We start from the raw sequence: 20,098 nt of genomic DNA, 5'->3' as shown, positions 1-20,098 counted from the left end.
ATTCTGCCTTTCTTCTTATCCTCGTTTTCTTTTTCTGTGGGTGTCTGAAAGCATTTTGAGTATATTTACTGTAAACTGACACTTGTAGTCTCTTTACATAGTGATATTGGAAGCAACAAAAACTAGATGGGAATGGCTAAGGAGAAATTTTGGTGAATAAAAGCAGATAATACAGAAATTATAATTATATAAAATGTTTGTGATCACATGAAAATTTTCATAACCAGTTATGAAAGTAATGTTCAGTTGTCAATAATTGAGAAATAGGCATAAGAAGAAAATAAAGATCAACTGTAATTACATCATGCAGTAAAAATCACTTGAAATTTTAATGTTTTTTATTTATTTTTCTGTGTAAGTAAATGTAAGTTTTTTGACACAATTTTGATGTCATTCTTCTATATCCTGATTTTCCTTTTACCTGACGTTAGATCATCAGTATATTCTCATGTCACTAAATATTCTTCGAACATTTTATGTTTTCATAGTTCATAGAATCCCATCCCATCAGGTGAATGAACCAGTATCTGTTTATCCAACTCGCTGTTGTGAGACAAAGTTTGTTTTCAACTTGTTACTGTTGTAATACTGTGGAGAACATTTTTGAACATAAATTTTTACATATATATCTGATTATTTCCTTAAGAAAATTATTTGTAATAGAATTAATTGGTCATCACTTTTAAGGCTTTTTATTTATATATTTCAAATATTTTTCCAGACTTTTAATGCATATATTCAAATATTTCTACAGAAAGATTGCACAACAGCAGCAGATGACAAGCTATTTTATCATACCTTATTAACACTAGAAATTATCTTAAAATTTTTTCTGTTTACATTTATTTGATTACTAGTGAGGTTATGCATTTTTTCATATGATTTATGAAAATTATGTATAACACACTGTTTCCATCACAGATCCAAACGATCAAAGATGTTGCTGGAGATAAATAGGCAGAAGGAAGAAGAGGACCTCAAATTACAATTGCAACTTCAAAGACAGAGAGCCATGAGACTTTCCCGAGAATTGCAGCTGAGTATGCTCGAAATAGTTCATCCAGGTGAGTGGCAGTATCAACTTTATCAATATAAGAATATTTAGGTTATCTTTTAACAAACCAACTTTTCTAGCTACGTGATGATTTTTTTTAAAATTTGGACTTTTGTCCTTTTTCTCTGTTTTTCAGATAAACTTTATTAGATCTTCTGAGTTCAAAAATGGTTACTGTTTTTTCAATTCAGACCTATTAGTTGACGATGAACAATCTCCCCACCAGTTTTTTTTCTTATCCTTCAGATAATTTAGTGAAACATAAAAATGTATGCATAAAGATAGCTGTTAGAGACACAAAGATACTTCTTGAACTGAAACAAGGAGTTGGAATATTATTACATTCTGCCATCAGAGCTTAACTCATTCCTTAGTACAAATGTTGTGACATCTTCTTGCCGCCTTTGACAGACTAAGCTGAAATTAATAAGAAGATGTGGTCTGAGAGGTCTTAGTGGTTTCAATATTATCTTCAAATTATTTTACCTGTCTTCTTGTTATTCAATCCAGGGTCCTTCACTAGCCCTTTATTTCACTTCATCTCCATTAAATATAGATGTTTTCTAGGGTTCCATCCTCACCTTATTCCTGTCATTTTGCTCTTCCTGGGGTATCCATCCATAACTGCAGCTCAACTCTCAGCTGAGTGCTGAGCAGTCTCAAATCTGGTCTCCATCTTCACCTACTCTCCTAAGCTCTTAGAGCAAAATTGCCCAAGAGAAATTTTTCCAAAAAGAAAGGTTGTATATCTGTACCATCCAGTAGGGTAGCCAGTGGCTAGAGATGGCTATTGAGTATTTGAAATATGGCTAGTGCACTGAAGGACCTAAATTTTAATTTTACTTTATTTTAACCCAAGTAGCCACTTGTGGATAGTTTCTACTCTATTGAATAACACACTTCTGTAGCCAACTGCCTATTGGATCCAGCTTTACCTGGATATCCACAGGCATCCCAAACACCAAAGTCATTATCTTACCCCTCAGATTTCCTTTTCTTTTATTCCCCATCTCAGGTAATGGCACCAACAACTTACTCAGTTTCCCATTTGAGACATCCTAGAGTCCTTTCCCTCTTTTACCTCCATATCCAGTTGATCATTAAATTGTATCAGTTTCTTATACTTCCCCAAATACGCCCCCCTTTTTATTAACAATTCTACTGCCTTATTCTGTCACATATGTACTGTGAACCCTGGGCTGTATGCTGAGCAACTCCAAGAAAGCAAAAAGAAAGTCATCTGTATAACTGACTGAGTGACTTAAGAGAAATTTGGAAGCATGTAGAGTAGAGAACACATACACACATTTTGCCCTTTCCCTCTGGTGGTACTGAATGACTTCTTAATCATGTACTTAGGAATTTTTTTTTTTTTTTTTTTTTTTTTAGTGTTCTTTGTGTCGGATTTTCAGCCATTTTCTTATTACTCTACCACAAAAATATTATATGAGTTCTTTCTGTGAAGAAGCTGCATAATCTGGGAAAGCTTTGTTTCTAAAATCTTAGAACCATGGTAAAATAATAGAATTGGGAAAATTAGTGAACAATATTGACAAAAATAAAAAGAATGCAAGATTATTATTATCATTGTCCTGATTCCAGAACTTAAGAAAGCATGGCAGTGAGTATGTTGTAATAGTGTCTATCATCTTTTTAGGTCAGGTGGAGAAACACTATCGGGAAATGGAAGAGAAATCAGCACTGATTATCCAGAAACATTGGAGAGGGTACAGGGAAAGGAAAAATTTTCACCAACAGAGGCAGTCTCTCATAGAGTATAAAGCAGCTGTCACACTTCAAAGAGCAGTGAGTCTAATGTAGTGAAAAGAGCTCTGAATCAAGAGGCAAAAACATGAGTTCAAAACTGACTTTGCTAATTACCTGTTGTAAAGCCTTGGTCAAGACACTTAGTTTTCTTGAGCCTTAGTTTTTTCTTTTGTAAAAGAAAAACCCCTTACCTCTGGCCGAGCTGATTTAGACACTCAGTCCTTAGTACTGCCTTAGAACCTTGTACATCATTTACTATACTGCAATGTTGTTTTGTTAATTATTTCCCTTCTTACTTGGGCTGTGAGTTCTTCAAGAATAAGGAGCTAAGTCTTATTGTTGTCAGCTCATCACATGTGCTTGATGTATGAATAGATGTTTACCCTTACCCTTTTCACTCAGTTGTTATATGGATCAGATACCCTAATTTATGGGAATGTATTTTGTAAATTACAAAGTTCTGTGCAAGTGCAGCATGTGATATTTGATTTTTTTAATGCACAGATGAGATATTAGGTATATTTAGATCATTATAACATTTTAATTGTAGAATTGTATTTTTTTTTTTTTTTTGAGACGGATTCTTGCTCTGTTGCAAGGCTGAAGTGTAATGGCACGATCTTGGCTCACTACAACCTCCGCCTCCCAGGTTCAAGCAATTCTCCTGCCTCAGCCTCCCGAGTAGCTGGGACTACAGGCATGCACCACCATACCCATCTAATTTTTGTATTTTTAATAGAGACGGGGTTTCACCATATTGGCCAGGATGGTCTCGATCTCTAGACCTCGTGATCTGCCCACCTCGGCCTCCGAAAGTGCTGGGATTACAGGCGTGAGCCACCGCGCCCGGCCTCTTATTCTTAAATAGCAATCTTTCTGTGATCTCTCTAGAGCATAGTACTATTTTGTTGCCTTGGAAAAGCATAGTACAAGGTGGTTTTTTAAATTTAATGACCAGTTTTCCTAACATCCAGTTGTTCTCTTATACATGGTTAACTTTCATATTAGGATTTCAGGTCCTATAGCATTTAGCTTAACAATCCCTTACTGAATTTTTAGGTCAATTTCATTTTCTACTGTGACAGATTTTGAACAGTCTCTGTGATTAACTTTTTACAAAGTTTTTTTTTTTTTAATCATCCAAAAAACATTGTAGAATAAATACTAGAGAAATAGGAAGAGATGCCTGCCTCCTACTCCTTCTTCAGGCTCTTCTGGGGATCTCAGATTGTATCTGCAACAAACAGTCCTGCACCATCACTGTATCACACGTACTCCTGATTTTTACCTTCTGCTAAACAAAGCCATCTAAGGGTTAACCAGTTGATATTAGGGTTGGAGACACTTCCTTTGGAGGAAGCTTTGGCTTCTTTCTAATACTTTTACCTCATAAATACCTCCTTTTTAAAGTCTTCCCTGTCATAGAAATAGCTGGGCCCTTATTAAGTTGACTTACTACCTTGCCTGATTTAGATGACCCCAATACTTTGTAAAAGTATCCTGTACTGTAAAGTGAAATATCCTGGTTTGCCTACCATTTCTTAGAGAAAAAAGTAGGGGTCATCATAGGAACATATCTGAAGGCTACGAAGGCAAAGTTGTTTTGGCTTTTATACTTTCCATTGGCACGAAAGGAAGATTAGTCACATTTGCCTCATATCTCCTCTAGCTAAGAAAAGGAATGAGTCTCTGTTTAAGAGCAAAAAGGGATGGGTCAAGGTCATGTTTATAGTCTTTGCATCTCATTAATAAAAATAAGATGAAGTCAAAGCAAAGTTAGCCAAAATGGAAAAGGAAATAAGAGGGTTACTTTTTTTTTTTTTTTTTTAAGAGATATGGTCTCACTCTGTCACCCAGGCTGGAGTACAGTGGTGTGTTCATAGTTCATCACAGCCTTGAACTCCTGGGCTAAAGTGATCCTCCTGCCTCAGCCTCCCTAAGTGCTGAGATTATAGGCATGAACCACCATGCCTGGCCAAGAATTACTTTCAAAGAAGGAAAAGAGAAAGAAAAATGGGAAACTACACTGAGAAAATAAATAGAAAAATAGAGAAAATTAAAACAAGGCAATAGTCAATAAAGGATACATTTTGCCATATTTTTAAAGCATCCTTTTCTTTTCTTTTCTTTTCTTTTCTTTTCTTTTCTTTTCTTTTCTTTTCTTTTGAGACAGAATCTCTCTCTGTCTCCCAGGCTGGAGTGCAGTGGTGCAATCATACCCCACTGGAGACTTTATCTGCGAGGCTCAAGAGATCCTCCCACCTCAGCCTCCACAGTAGCTGGGACTACAGGCTTGCACCACCAGGCCCAGCTAATTTTTTTTTTTTTTCAGTAGAGACTAAGTCTCACTCTGTTCTCCAGGGTGGTCTCCAACTCCTGAGCTCAAGTGATCCTCCCACCTCACCCTCCCAAAGTGCTGGAATTACAGATGTGAGCCACTGCGCCTGGCCTAAAGTATCCTTTTCTAAGACACACTAGAGAGCTTCACTGTTCAATAAAATAATCATTAAGCATACGTAGCTGGCTATGGAGAACTTGACATGTAGCTAGTCCAAATTGAAATGTGTTGTAAGTGTAAAATACCCACCAGATTTTGAAAATGTAGCATGAAAAAGAAGTGTAAAGTATCTCAGTAATACTTTTTTATATTGATTACATGATGAAATACTAATATTTTGTGTATATTGTTGTATGTTTTATATAACTGAGTAAATATTGTTTCGCCCATTTTTTATTTTCTTAATGTGACTACTAGAAAATTTAAAATTACATATATGACTCACCTTACATTTCTGTTGGCACTGCAACTGATCTTGCTAAGAAAAAAATGGGAAATAATTCATTAGCCTCATTGAAAGTAATATACCAGCCTGGGCAATGTCGCAAAACCTCATCTCTACTAAAAATACAAAAATTAGCCAGGCGTGGTAGCATGTACTGGTAGTCCCAGCTACTCTGGAAACTGAAGTGGGGGAAAATCACCTGAGCCTGGGAAGTTGAGGCTGCAGTGAGCTGTGATCACACCACTGCACTCTAGCCTGGGTAATAGGAATAAGACCCTGCCTCAAAAAAAAAAAAAGTAATATAAAGGAGTAGGAATATCCTTTCAATGAGTGTGTCCCTCAGGAAGAACTGGTTATTAGTGTCCTTGGCAGGAAAAGAAAGGCCAGAACAGTTATCCACCTTCTGTTTCTCTCTTACTTGGTGCAAAAACAGAGGCATTGTTTCTCCAGGAGCTAAAAATTGGGGAAATTTGCTAAAAGAGAAAAATCAAGGAAAGGGGAGAATAGAAAGAAAGAAGAGAGTCTCAACAGAAGGATGCAAGCACAGTTGAAAACTCAAGTACCATACTGAAAACAAGGCCGGGCACGGTAACTCATGCTTGTAAATCCCAGCACTTTGGGAGGCTGAGGCGGGAGGATCACTTGAGCTCAGGAGTTTGAGACCAGCCTAGGACACATAATAAGACTCTTTCTCTATAAAAAAATTAGCTGGGCTTGGTGGCACATACCTGTAGTCCCGGCTACTCGGGAGGCTGAAGTGGGAAGATCACTTGAGCCCAGGAGGTTGAGGCTGCAGTGAGCCATAATCAAGCCACTGCACTCCAGCCAGGGTGACAGAGTGAGACCCTGTCTTAGAAAAAATACCAAAAAGTAAGAGTACTAGGGAAATTTTCTAAACCGCTTCTTAGTGCCCACTCTTAAATATCAGCTGAAAGGTAAGTATCACTGAATATCTAAGGAAAGCCAAAGACAAAACAAATGGAATAAAACTATTTGATAGAATATAAACATTGCAGGTATAAGGAAAAAATTTTTAAAATCTGTTATTAATATCCTCAGAGAGATAAGGAAAGGTAATATATGAAACAAAACCAAGATACCATATAAAATGGAGCACACAGAATAAAATTTGACAGGGAAAACTGAAAGACTAATAAAAGGACTGTGGGGGAAAAGTTAAAGAAATCTCACAGAAAGCAAGGAAAAAAGATTTTGCCAGTGGCACACACCTGTAATCCCAGCTACTCAGAAGGCTAAGGCAGCAGGATGGCATTAGCTCAGGAGTTCTAGGCCAGCCTGGTCAACATATGAAATATCATTAGAAAAAGAAAAAAAGGTAGAATCTTTAATTTAAAAAAAAAAAGCTGGATAGAAAAGACTACCAGTCTAGGAGGTCAAACAGCCAAACATTTGAAATCAAGAACAAGAAAAAACAGAAGATGGAAAATCAAATAACTTAAGATTTCCAAGAAGTGAATGTCATGAATTTTAGATTAAGGGGACCAATTAAGTGTCCAATACAGTGACAGAAACACTTCTACATTTGTTTCATAATACTGTAAGATGTACTAGGAACAAAAGGACTTCTTGACAGGAACATTGGAAGCTAAAAAGTATTGAAGTAAGATTGTCATATATTTGAAGGAAAATGATTTCCAACTAGAATTCTATACCCAACCAAATTATTAATTAAAGATAAGGACAGACCAAAGACATTTTTAGATAAGAGGGAATAACCTGAGAAGGAAGGCAACATGGAATCCAAGAAACACAAGGGAAAGATGAAAAGTAGTCACCGAGATGATGGTGAATGGAGACCACAGGATGACAGCTATGCCCAAGGTATAGAGAGCAGTCAATCCAAATTACAGCAGGTCAGGAAGCTCGAGAAAATGTGTCCAAGAAAATGAATTTGATAGAATGGCTGCTGTATTTTAATGTGTAGAAAATTAGGGCAGAGTTTGTAAAATATAATCGGTAGTATGGAAAACAAAGCATGGGAGAAAAGAGAATTAATAATTCCAGAAAAAATAAAAATGTGCAAGGAAGGAAAAGTAATTATAGTATACTATATTGTTCAAAAGTGAATAGCCTTTATGTGGTCATAATTTTGTAAACATTGAACATTAATTTAACTAAAATTATGATGTAATAATATAGGATGGATGGGGAGTAGAAACAGTGAAAGATAGCTAAATTCATACCTTTCATACAAGAAAATCAATAGATGATACCTATATCTGAAAAAAAAATCACAGAAAAATAGATGGAGCTAAATATCAAAAGAATAACCTGAATTAAATTGTTGCCCTTGAATCAGGGGACAGGGTAAGTGGGTAACTCTAGTAAGAATTCTAGTAATTCTTATGAAACTGACAAATTAAACAATAGCATTCTAGTAATTCTTACAAAACTGACACATTAAACAATAGAGTCACATCAGCAAACTTTTCAGGGAAGGGCTATATAATAAAATATTTTAGGCTTTGCAGGTCATGTAGTGTGTCACATGTATTCAGTTATAGCACAAAAGCAGCCAATGAGCATGGCTGTCTTCCAATAAAATGTTATTTGTAGAGGTGGGACGCGATGGCTCACGTCTGTAATCCCAGCTCTTTGGGAGGCCGAGGCGGGCAGATCACAAGGTCAAGAGATCACAGCCTGGCTAACATGGTGAAATCCCATCTCTACTAAAAAATACAAAAATTAGCTGGACGTGGTGGTGCATGCCTGTAATCCCAGCTACTCAGGGGGCTGAGGCAGGGGAATTGCTTGAACCTGGCGGGGTGGAGGTTGCAGTGAGCTGGGATTGTGCCACTGCACTCCAGCCTGGTGACAGAGCGAGACTCCATGTCAAAAAAAAAAATGTTATTTGTAAACATTAGATTTTGAATCTCATATAATTTTACATGCCACTAAATATTCTTTTATAATTTTACGTGCCACTAAATATTCTTTTCCCTTTAAATTAACAATGTAAAATGAAAAACAAAACAAAACAAAAAAACAAAAACAAATCACACACACATTTTTAGCTCTCAAGCCCTATGAAAACAGGCAGCAGGCTGGATTTGGCCTGTGGGCCGTGATTTGCTGACCCCTGCTTTAAACAATGTGAACATGTAACTTTGATGAAAATAAAAACTACGAAGACATGAGCAGAGTGAAAACAATTGGAAAGAATAATTGCAAATTTGTCCCATATAATGCCTATTACAAAATTTCTTTTTACCAGAGTCCATTCTGAAGGACATGAGAAAGAATTCAGACAGAAATATACTGTCTCCTTGGTGTTTACAATCATCTAGGCTGTGTAGAATTAAGACCCCTTTTTTCTATAGACATAGAACCTATCCTCTAGAGATCAAGTGCCTTGCCCAGAATCATAGTTTAAAAGGGACTAGAATTGAGACTAGAATCTATTGCTTTTTTTTCCTCTTCATTGCTTACTGCACAAATAATACGTGACTATATCCTTGTAAAAAGCACTACAGAAGACTGTATATTTTAAAAGTCACTGTTCTCCTGCATTTTATCACAGTCCCATTCCCCTCCTTATACACACTCAGAGTTAATCATTATTGCAATGTGATCACTACCATATGTTGTAGTGAGAAAATAGTTCTATTAGTTAGGGGAGAAAAATCACAAACCTTCAATTTTTTTTCTTCCAGGCGCTTAAATTCCTAGCGAAGTGCCGTAAGAAAAAGAAACTATTTGCTCCTTGGCGAGGACTCCAAGAACTCACTGATGCACGCCGAGTTGAACTGAAGAAACAAGTGGATGACTATGTCAGAAGACATTTGGTATGAAGCTTCTGTACCATATCAGTATTACATTATTCCAATGCATGATATTGATAACTGTACACACACACACACAATATATGTGTGTACATTTATTGCTGGTATAAGGTAATGCATTGGCTTTACCATAGAAGTAATGGTATATCTTTTTCTAGTTACATAGCCATAGAGGTATAGTCAGTAGTGAAGGAGACTCTGCTTTAAATCAGTTGTTTCCCATACTATGTCAATAAGACTTGTTCATTGCTTCTTTTGCAATAGTACGGTAAAACTCGGACTATTTTGAACCTTCCAGAAAGAGTATATGTAACTGTCAATCAATGATTATTCATTCTTACATTTGTTGGACTACTAATGTACCTCCAAAAGCCAACAAGACATAGCATTTGACTATTTGCCTCTTATGATCTTACCACAATAATACTGCTAGCACCTTTATCCCAATAGAAATGTCCATATCTTTGACTTTCTATGACCACAGTATGGCAGGTCACCTGTTATTCACTTCTCCCACCTGAATTCTTGACCATCTACTCCTATGTGTCTTCAAAGGTCATTTCCCTTTCTGCCTTGGGAGTAACTCACCACTCCTGTCATTAATTTTAATCACCTGCACCTTTGCTGATTACCTCTACTTTCTTTTCTCTTACTGCTTCTCCTGTGCTTTCACACTTATGTAATTTTATGGAGAAAGTTAGCAGTTTATACATTTCAATCTATCAGAATTATTCCCTCATTTGAACCAAGCACTCATAGTGTATCTTGGTACTTTTCACGAGTTTTGTTGTGATTGTGGTGGTGGTGTTTGTGCCTGAGTTCATTCTCTCTCTCTCTCTCACACACACACACATACACACACACAGATACACACACAGACTTCTAAAATTTGAAGGTTCTGGATAACTGATGTTAGAGGCTTGATGTGATATTTAGGGAGTCCTATCATTCACCCTTTCATTCCTCCAGAGCATCCAAAATGAAAGGACTTTTTGTAACAAACAAACAAAAACTACTGTACAAATGGAAATGAAGTACAAATATATTAGTAGCTGAGCATGTATCTGGTATCCACTGGAACACAGCAATGGTAAAACCTGAATTGGATAGCAAAGCTTTGTCCAGGAAGTGTAAATAAGCCCTCTTACTTTCTGCTTCTGCTAATCTGGATTTAGGGACCTAAAACCTAATGGAGTCTGTGGAGAAAGAGAGGAGGAAAAGACTACCCTTCTATGTCAGGCCCTCTGTGATTACCATAAAGAGGTAGACAGTGGAAAAAGTTCTGACATTTGTTTCTGGCCAAGATGGAGTAACAGGGACTAGATTTACTTCCTGCCTGAAACAACCAGAAAAAGAAACAAGCAGATAAAATGTATGAAATCGTTTTCAAGACCCTGGACATCAGACAACAAAGAACAATAATCTCTGAGAGGGAACGAAGCAAGCCCTATAATTACCCCAGCTTACTGTCTTGAAAGAGTTTCTAGGCCATAGCTCAAGGAAGAGAACAGAGAAGAGCTCTTTAGAATCCTTGAGTTAAGGAGATGGCACTGAGAGTCAGGTGACACCAAGGGAACTAGACTTCATAGAACAGAGTACCAGAGTAAAGAGAGCTGCAAAGAGAGAGAACCCCAGATATCTACAGAATCTACCCCTTGAGTATTCTCCAGAATACTAATCAGCATGTACATGTGAGGAAATTATCCAAAGCCAAATTATCCAGTTATCTGAAAAGGTAAGACGGAAGTGTGTCTGGAACTCACATAGGTCCAGGAATAGTATCTGTTCCCATCAAATATGCTGGAGAAACTCATAATTCACAGGGTATTGTGAAGAGTACTCAGGAAGACCTTCCCTTAATAGTAGATTATGATTAGCCTAGACGGCTCCATTCTGCCAAACAAATTATAAAATCAAGAGTCAAAAAAAGATTAAAATGTTTTCATGTAATTTAACAGCATCCCAAAAAAAGACTCAAAATTTTAAGAAATATCAAAATATCCAGCACCCAACAAGGTAAAAGTCACAATGTCTAGCAGCTAATCAAATATTAAAGGCACGCATGGAAGTAGGAAAACAGGACCCATAATGAGGAGGATATTTGTCAAACCAACCCAGAAATTACATAGATGTTAAAATTGGCAGAGAAGGGCATTAAAACAGTCATTATAACTGTATTCTATATGTTCAAAAAGTCAAGTAGAAAGATGGAAAATGTAAAAAAAAAATACCTGAATCAAACTCCTAGAGATAAAAACTTCAAAGTATGGTGTGAAAAATATACTTGATCAAAATAATAGCAGATTAGACTTTGCTGGATGGAAGATTAATATAGGTGAAGCCATAGTAGTAGATACTGCACAAAATGAGTCACAGAGAGGGGAAAAAAGAGAAAAATATTTGAAAAGACCATTACTGAGCTGTGGGACTGTAAGTGGCCCAGTAAATGAAAACTTGGAATCCCTGAAGGAGATGTAGAGAAAAATAATGGCTGAAAACTTTCCAAACTAAAAATGATAAGCCCATACCCAAACCAGTTAAGGTACGTGGAAAAAACTGTGCCAAGGAATATCATAATCAAAATTGTCAAACCAGTGATACAGTGAAAATCTTAAAAACAAAAAAAATTTTTTATATACATACTTTTTATTATACTTTAAGTTCTAGGGTACATGTGCACAAGGTGCATGTTTGTTACATATGTATACATGTGCCATGTTGGTGTGTAAAAAAATTTTTAAATGTTATGTAAAGACAAAGATTACATTGCTCAGTAGAAACAGTGCAAGCAAGAAAATACCTTTTTTTTTTTTTTGAGACAGAGTTTCGCTGTTGTCGCCCAGGCTGGAGCGCAGTGGCGCAATCTCTGCAACTGCCGCCTCCTGGGTTCAAGTGATTCTCCTGCCTCAGCCTCCCAGGTAGCTAGGATTACAGGCGCCTGCCATCATGCTCAGCTAATTTTTGTATTTTTGGTAGAGATGGGGTTTCACCATGTTTACCAGGCTGGTCTCGAACTCCTGACCCCAGGTGATCCACCCATCTCAGCCTCCCAAAGTGCTGGGATTATAGGCATGAGCCACCGCCCCCGGCCAAAGATATCTTGCTTTAAAGTACTGAAAGGAAAAGAAGTTGTCAACCTAGAATTCTGTACCTGGCAAAAAAATATTGTTAAAAAAAAAGACTTTTTCAGACATACAAAAGCTGAAAGACTTGATCACCAGTACACTTGCACTACCAAAAATGTTAAATCCTTAAAGTTGTAAAGGATTTAACATTGCAGAAATGTTAAATTCTTTTTATTTGTATAGATTGAGGGAGTAAAAATGCACATTTACATGCCTATATTGCAAGCTCCTGCCCAGCAAAATAAACAGTCAACAGTAAACAGCCTATAGAATGGGAAAAAACAGTTGCAAACTATACATCTAACAAAGGGCTAATATCTAGAATCTACAAGGAACTCAACTCAAGAAGAAAAAGACAACCCCATTAAAAAGTGGGCAAAGCCAGATGCTGTGGCTCATGCCTGTAATCTCAGCACTTTGGAATGCCAAGGCCAGGAGGATTGCTTGAGCCCAGGAATTCGAGACCAGCTTAGGCAACATGGTGAGACCTGGTCTCTACAAAAAATTTAAAAATTAGCCAGGCATGTTGATGCCTGTCTGTGGTCCCAGCTACTTGGGAGACTGAGGTGGGGCGATCACTTGAGCTCAGGAGGTTGAGGCTGCAGTGAGGCATGTTCATGCTACTGCACTCCAGCCTGTGTGGCCGAGTGAGACCCTGTCTCAAAAAAAAAAAAAAAGTGGGCAAGAAACATGAACAGACGTATATACAAGTGGTCAACAAACAATGAAAAATGCTCAATATCACTAATCATCAGAGAAATGTAAATTAAAATCATAATAAATAATCATATTATACCAGTTAAAATGGCTATTACTACAAAGTCAAAAACAACAGATGTTAGCAAGGATGTGGAGAAAAGGGAACACTTACACAGTGTTGGTGGGAATGTAAATCAGAAATGTTAAGTTCTTTAAGGTGTAAAAGACTTAACATTTCTGTTTAAAATGATGCCAGGAAAAGATACCAGAGAGAAATCTGGCTCTACATAAAGAAATTAAGAGCACTGGAAATGGTAATTATAGCCATGTGTCACATAATGAATTTTCAGTCAGTGTTGGACCATATATACAACAGTGGTCACATAATATTGTAATGGTATATTTTTACTGGACATTTTCTATATTTATATATGTTTACATATACAAAAACTTACCATTGCATTAAAATTGCTTACTGTATTCAATACAATAACATGCTGTACAGATTTGTAGCCTAAGAGCAATAGGGTATACCACATAGCCTACATATGTAGTAGTCTATACCATTTAAGTTTCTGTAGGTACACTCAATGACATGCGCACAGTGCCAGAATCACCTAACAGCACATGTATAGCAAACTAATTATTGACAGAGATATACAGTTAATGCAGAAAAACTGGAGCAATTGGCTATTCACATGTCAAAAAAATTGAACTTGAAGCCATACTTCACTTCATATGCAAAATTTAACTCAAAGTAGATCATAGGCCTAAATGCAAAACCTAAAACTATAAAACTTCTAAAAGGAAACAATGGAGAAATATTGTGACCTTTCTTGAATACAATACCAGAAGCATGATTCAAAAAGGAAAATTTGATATATTGGCTTTATTGAAATTTAAAACTTCTCTTCATAAGACACCATTAAGAGAATTAAAGAAACAAGGCACAGATTGGGAGAATATCATTGCCAAGCATATATTTGATAAAGGTCCTATATCCATAATATAGAAAGAACTCTCAAAACTAAACAGTAAGAAAACATATGAACTAGTTGTTTTGTTTTTTAAATGGACAAAAGCTTTGAACAGATACTTCAACAAAAGATAGATGACAAATAAACACATGAAAAATGCATCATTAATCACTAAGGAAAATGCACATTAAAACCACAATAAGGGCCCAGCACAGTGGCTCATACCTGTAATCCTAACACTTTGGGAGGCCAAGGTGGGAGGATTGCTTCAGCCCAACAGTTTCAGACCAGCCTGGGTAACATAGTGAGACCCTATCTCTATTTTTTTTAATAAAAATTTAAAATTTTTCAAAAAATAACCGACAGTAAGATACTTCATACCTGTTGGAATTTTAAAAATGGAACATGCCAAAGGTTAGCAAGCATGTGGCAGAGTCACCACTTAGGGGAACGTAAAATAATACAACTACTTTGGAAGACAGTTCAACAGTTTCTTTAAAAATTAAACATACATCTATCATATGATTCAGCCATTCTACTCCTAGATATTTACCCCAGAGAAAAAGAAATATATGTCCATATAGACACTTGTACATGAATGCTCATGGCCAAAAACTAGAACCATGGAGTACCATTCAGCATGTATAAAGGAATAAATTGATACTCTCAACAACATGGATGAATCTCTGGCCGGGCATGGTGGCTCACGCCCATAATTCCAGCACTTTGAGAGGCCAAGGCAGGTGGATCGCTTGAGCCCAGGAGTTCGAGGCTGCAGTGAGCAGTGATGGCACCACTGCACTCTATCCTGGGTGAGAGAGTGAGACCCTGTCTTCAAAAAAAAATTTTAAAGAAAAAGAAAAAAAAAACGTGGATGAATCTCAAAATAATTATGCTAAATGAAAGAAGCCAGACAGAGTAGAATACATTCTTTATGATTCCCTTTATGTAAATTCTAAAAATATAAACCAATCTATAGTAACATTAAATAGATAAGTAGTTGCTTGGGATAAGTAGTTGGTGGATGGGTAGGATGAGGATAAGGGTTTACAAAAGGGCACAAGGAAACGTAGTGATGAACTAGGTATGTGTATGTCAAAGCTTAGCAAATTGTACCCTTTCAATATTTGTTGTTTAGTGTATGTTATTTTTACGTCAATAAAGCTATATTTTTTAAAAAGTTGTTTTAACCTAAATGCTTAAAAAAAAATTTAGGGGTCCTGAGATTTTAAAAATAATCAGCCTGGCCACCAATAAAACATGGCCAATGAATCTCTTCTTTTTAATTATTATTATACTTTAAGTTCTGGGATACATGTGCAGAACATGCAGGTTTGTTACATAGGTATACATGTGCCATGGGTGGTTTGGGACCCATCAACCTGTCATCTACATTAGGTTTTTCTCCTAATGCTATCCCTCCCTTAGCTCCCCACCCCACGATAGGCCCCAGTGTGTGATGTTCCCCTCCCTGCGTCCACGTGTTCTCATTGTTCAACTTCCACTTATGGTTGAGAACATGCAGTGTTTGGTTTTCTGTTCTTGTATTAGTTTGCTGAGAATGATGGTTTCCAGCTTCATCCATGTCTCTGCAAAGGACATGAACTCATCCTTTTTTATGGCTGCATAGTATTCCATGGTGTATATGGCCAGTGAATCTCTTAAGTGCTGATCAATCATATTAGCAACTCCTCCCTTAGCCAAACACCAGAACTGAGTTGGAGAGAGGGGCAGAACCACAACTGAAAGATTTTTTCTGTGAGCAGAGGTAGAATGAAGACAGACAGAAGCATGCCTCCTCTCCAACAAACAGATAATCAGTTCCTAAGCTCTGTAGAGAGGACTATATTGCTTTTAACAGTTTTAATCATTTACAAATTTAATCACCTGTATAAAAATTACATACCCAAGCCCCACACACCCCAAGAAATTCTGATACAGTAAGTTTTGTGTGGCCTCATGTATCTGTATTTTTAAAATTTATTTATTTTCAGGGTGGTAAAATAGATAAAATATAAAAATTACCATTTTAACTATGTTTAAATGTAGTTTGGTAGCATTAAGTACATTCATATTGTTTGTGCAAGCTTCACCACCATCCCATCTTCAGAACTTTTTTCATCTTGCAGAATGGAAACTCTGCATCCTTTAAACACTAACTCACCATTCCCTCACTACCCAGCTTCTGGCAACCACCATTCTACTTTCTGTCTCTATGAATTTGCCTACTCTAAGTACCTCATGAGTAGAATCATACTTCATTGTTTCAGTTAGTATAATGTCTTCAAGGTTCATGTTTTAGCATATGTCGGAATTTTCTACTTTTAAAGGCTGAATAATATTCCATTATATATACTACATTTTGTTTATCCAAGGAACACTTGGGTTCCGTCCACCCTTTGGCTATTGTGAATAATGCTACTGTGACCATGTGTGTACAAATATCTGTGTGTGTACTTGCTTTCAATTCTTTTGGGTGAGTATCCAAAATGGAAATGCTAGATTGTATGCTAATTCTTTTTAAAAATTTTTTTGAGGAACTGCCATACTGTTTTCCATAGTGGCTGTACCATTATACATTTCTACCAGTCACACACAGGGTTCCAGTTTCTGTACATCCTTGTCAACATTAGTTATTTTTGTTGTAGTCATTGTTTTTGATAGCAGCTAATAGATATGAAGTTGTATCTTATGGTTTGAACTTGCACTTTCCTAATTAGTGATTTTGAGCATCTTTTCATGTGTTTATTGGCCGTTTCTTTATCTTTTTTGCAGAAATGTCTGTTCAAGTCATTTGTTTATTTTTTTTCCACAGGGTTATATTTTGTTCATTTTTTAATCAGGTTGTTTTTTGTAGAGTTTTGGGAGTTCTTTATATATTATGGAGATTAATCCCTTAGATGTATGATTTGCAAACATTTTATGCCATTCTGTGGACTGCCATTTAACTTTCTTGATAGTGATCTTTGGTGCACCAAAGTTTTTAATTTTGATGAAGTTCATTTTGTCTAGTTTTTGTTGTTGTTTTTTTTTTCCTGTGCTTTGGTGTCGTATGAAGAAATCATCACCAAAACCAATGTCATGATGCTTTTCCTGTGTTTTCTTCTAGGAGTTTTACAGTTTTAGCTCTTATGTTTAGGTCTTTGATCTCTCTTTTTCTAATACACTATATGTAGTTCTGATGCATGCTCCTGTTTTTCTTTTTTTAAAGTGCTTCTTTAGCCGTACTCTAGTGCAGCTGTTTAAGATCCTGTGGCTGAGAAGTAAGGTTTTAGTGGAACAGGGTCATATCCAGGATAGGAACAGGAATATTTGAGAAAGCTGTGGTGTCAGGTTCTTTATCACCTCCAAAGTTAAGATTATTTCATCCTTGCCCAAACTAATCAGTTAAGTTCCCCTTAAATTAGCTGACTAGCCAGAAGAACGTGGTCCTTTGGATGATTTTGTCCCTTGTTCTGTGAATCCAGAAGCAGTTACAACATATGGCTTGGATAAGTTTGGGAGTGAGAATGGGATAAGAAGTAAAACAAAGAAACAAAGGGATTGGCGTTGTTACACCTGTTATAGGCCAGTGTCTTTTTTTTTTTTTTTTTAAGGCAGAGTCTTGCTCTGTTGCCTAGGCTGGAGAGCAATGGCGCAATCTCGGCTCATTGCAAACTCTGCCTCCCAGGTTCAAGTAATTCTCCCGCCTCAGCCTCCCGAGTAGCTGGGATTACAGGCACCCACCATCATGCCTGGCTAATTTTTGTAGAGATGGGTTTTCACCATGTTGGCCAGGCTGGTCTTGAACTCCTGACCTCAGGTGATCCACCCACCTTGGCCTCCCAGAGTGCTGGGATTACAGGCGTGAGCCACCACACCCGGCCCCAGGCCAGTGTCTATACGAAACCATTTGTAATTTTTCACTGTGATCTCTCAAGCTTATCTCTTCTCCCATAATTCCACAGTGTCTGAGAAAGTAAAGTATGGGCACATACAAAAAAGAAAGACAAAAAACTTCTCCACCATTATTTTTTCTAAAACTTTTAAGAGACTATTTAATACTTGCATAAGAGTACAAGATAGACATCAATCATAAGATTCAATTGATAAAATGAGAGACAGCTAAGCAGTCTAAAACCTCTGCTAAGTGGTTGGGTACTTTGATACCTATGTCCTCTCTGTGACAGGTTTTTCTGTCTTGTGTTTCCAGGGCTCTCCAATGTCAGATGTGGTCAGTAGGGAGCTCCATGCCCAAGCTCAAGAACGACTGCAACACTACTTTATGGGCAGGGCCCTAGAAGAGCGAGCCCAGCAGCACAGAGAAGCTCTGATGGCACAGATCAGCACCAACGTTGAACAGCTAATGAGTATGTGCTCATTTTACTTTCATTCTCTAAAAGGAACAACCTATGCGAGGTTTGTGACATCCAAAACCTTTAGAAGGAAACCATTACTAAGCATCTTTAGCTCATCCCCTAACCTCAGGAAATTTCTACATAGATCAGACCAGCACACAATGTTTTCAAATGATGCGGATTTTATAACCACCTTCTTACCTGTTTCTCCAAGCCTTGCCATCATTCATATGTGTCACCCCAAAGTTATTAATTTCAGATGCTGAGCCCTACTAGCCATCTTTTACTATGTAATCTGAAAAGCTTTTGGTCATATTTTGTAAGTAGATGATGACAATAGTTACAGTGCCATTCACTTGTAGAGCATTTTATAAATTTTTTTTTATTATTATTTTGAGACGGAGTCTTGCTCTGTTGCCAGGCTGGAGTGCAGTGGTGTGATCTTGGCTCACTGCAACCTCCGCCTCCCACGTTCAAGCAATTCTCCTGCCTCAGCCTCCCCGAGTAGCTGGGACTACAGGTGCGCACCACCACGCCCAGCTAGTTTTTGTAGTTTTAGTAGAGACGGAGTTTCACCATGTTGGCCAGGATGGTCTCGATCTCTTGACCTTGTGACCTGCCTACCTCGGCCTCCCAAAGTGCTAGGATTATAGGCGTGAGCCACCGTGCCTGGCCTATAATTTTTAATGAAGCACTTTACAAAAATGAATTCATCATAACCACTGATCCATTTAATGAGAGATCCCATCCATGAAGCCCCTGTGTTTCAGTCAGCCTCTTGGATTTCTTTAGTATATGTAAACAGAAAGGACCAGTGTTTTCTATTTAATGGCCACTACTTGGTAATTTTATATTTTTAAATTGGATAAATGGCTGAAACTGAGCCTCTCATCTATAGGATGAGGTTCTATTAAAGTTTCTATTCTTTAAATAAACCATCTTGGCTGGGCGAGGTGGCTCATGCCTCTAATCCCAGCACTTTGGGAGGCCGAAGTGGGCGGATCACGAGGTCAGGAGTTCGAGACCAGCATGACCAACATGGTGAAACCCCATCTCTACTGAAAATACAAAAATTAGCTGGGCATGGTGGCGGGTGCCTGTAATCCCAGCTACTCAGGAGGCTGAGGCAGGAGAATTGCCTGAACCCAGGAGGCAGAGGTTGTAGTAAGCAGAGATCGCGCTACTGCACTCCAGCCTAGGTGACAGAGACTTTGTCTCAAAAAATAATAATATAAATAAATAAGCCATCTTACAAAAATCTACATCTTTTTAAATTCCTTTAAACACAGAAATGGCCGGGCATGGTGGCTCACGCCTGTAATCCCAACATTTTGGGAGGCCGAGGTAGGTGGATCATCTGAGGTCAGGAGTTCGAGACCAGCCTGACCAACATGGTGAAACCCCCGTCTCTACTAAAAATACAAAATTAGCTGGGCATGGTGGCGCACGCCTGTAATCCCAGCTACTCAGGAGGCTGAGGTAGGAGAATTGCTTGAACCCAGGAGGCGGAGGTTGCAGTGAGCCGAGATCGTGCCATGGCATTCCAGCCTGGG

The 20,098-nt window shown here is 37.6% G+C and overlaps 1 protein-coding gene across 2 annotated transcripts in view; it reads left to right on the top strand.

The window, feature by feature from the left end:
* The window catches only part of IQCB1 (IQ motif containing B1), a 64,802-nt gene that overhangs the window by 43,686 nt on the left and 1,018 nt on the right, over positions 1-20,098 (top strand). For both annotated transcript variants that reach the window (XM_003825177.5, XM_003825178.6), the window contains 4 exons: positions 922-1,064; positions 2,712-2,860; positions 9,279-9,410; positions 18,401-18,557. In XM_003825177.5, coding sequence (XP_003825225.1) covers positions 922-1,064; positions 2,712-2,860; positions 9,279-9,410; positions 18,401-18,557 — 581 coding nt within the window. The remainder of the gene's footprint in view (positions 1-921; positions 1,065-2,711; positions 2,861-9,278; positions 9,411-18,400; positions 18,558-20,098) is intronic.

The sequence above is a fragment of the Pan paniscus genome, chromosome 2 (genome assembly GCF_029289425.2).
Source record: "Pan paniscus chromosome 2, NHGRI_mPanPan1-v2.0_pri, whole genome shotgun sequence".
In the NCBI taxonomy this organism is placed as follows: Eukaryota; Metazoa; Chordata; class Mammalia; order Primates; family Hominidae; genus Pan; species Pan paniscus.
Note: the sequence above shows the minus strand (reverse complement) of the source record. Positions and strands in the feature narration are given on the sequence as shown.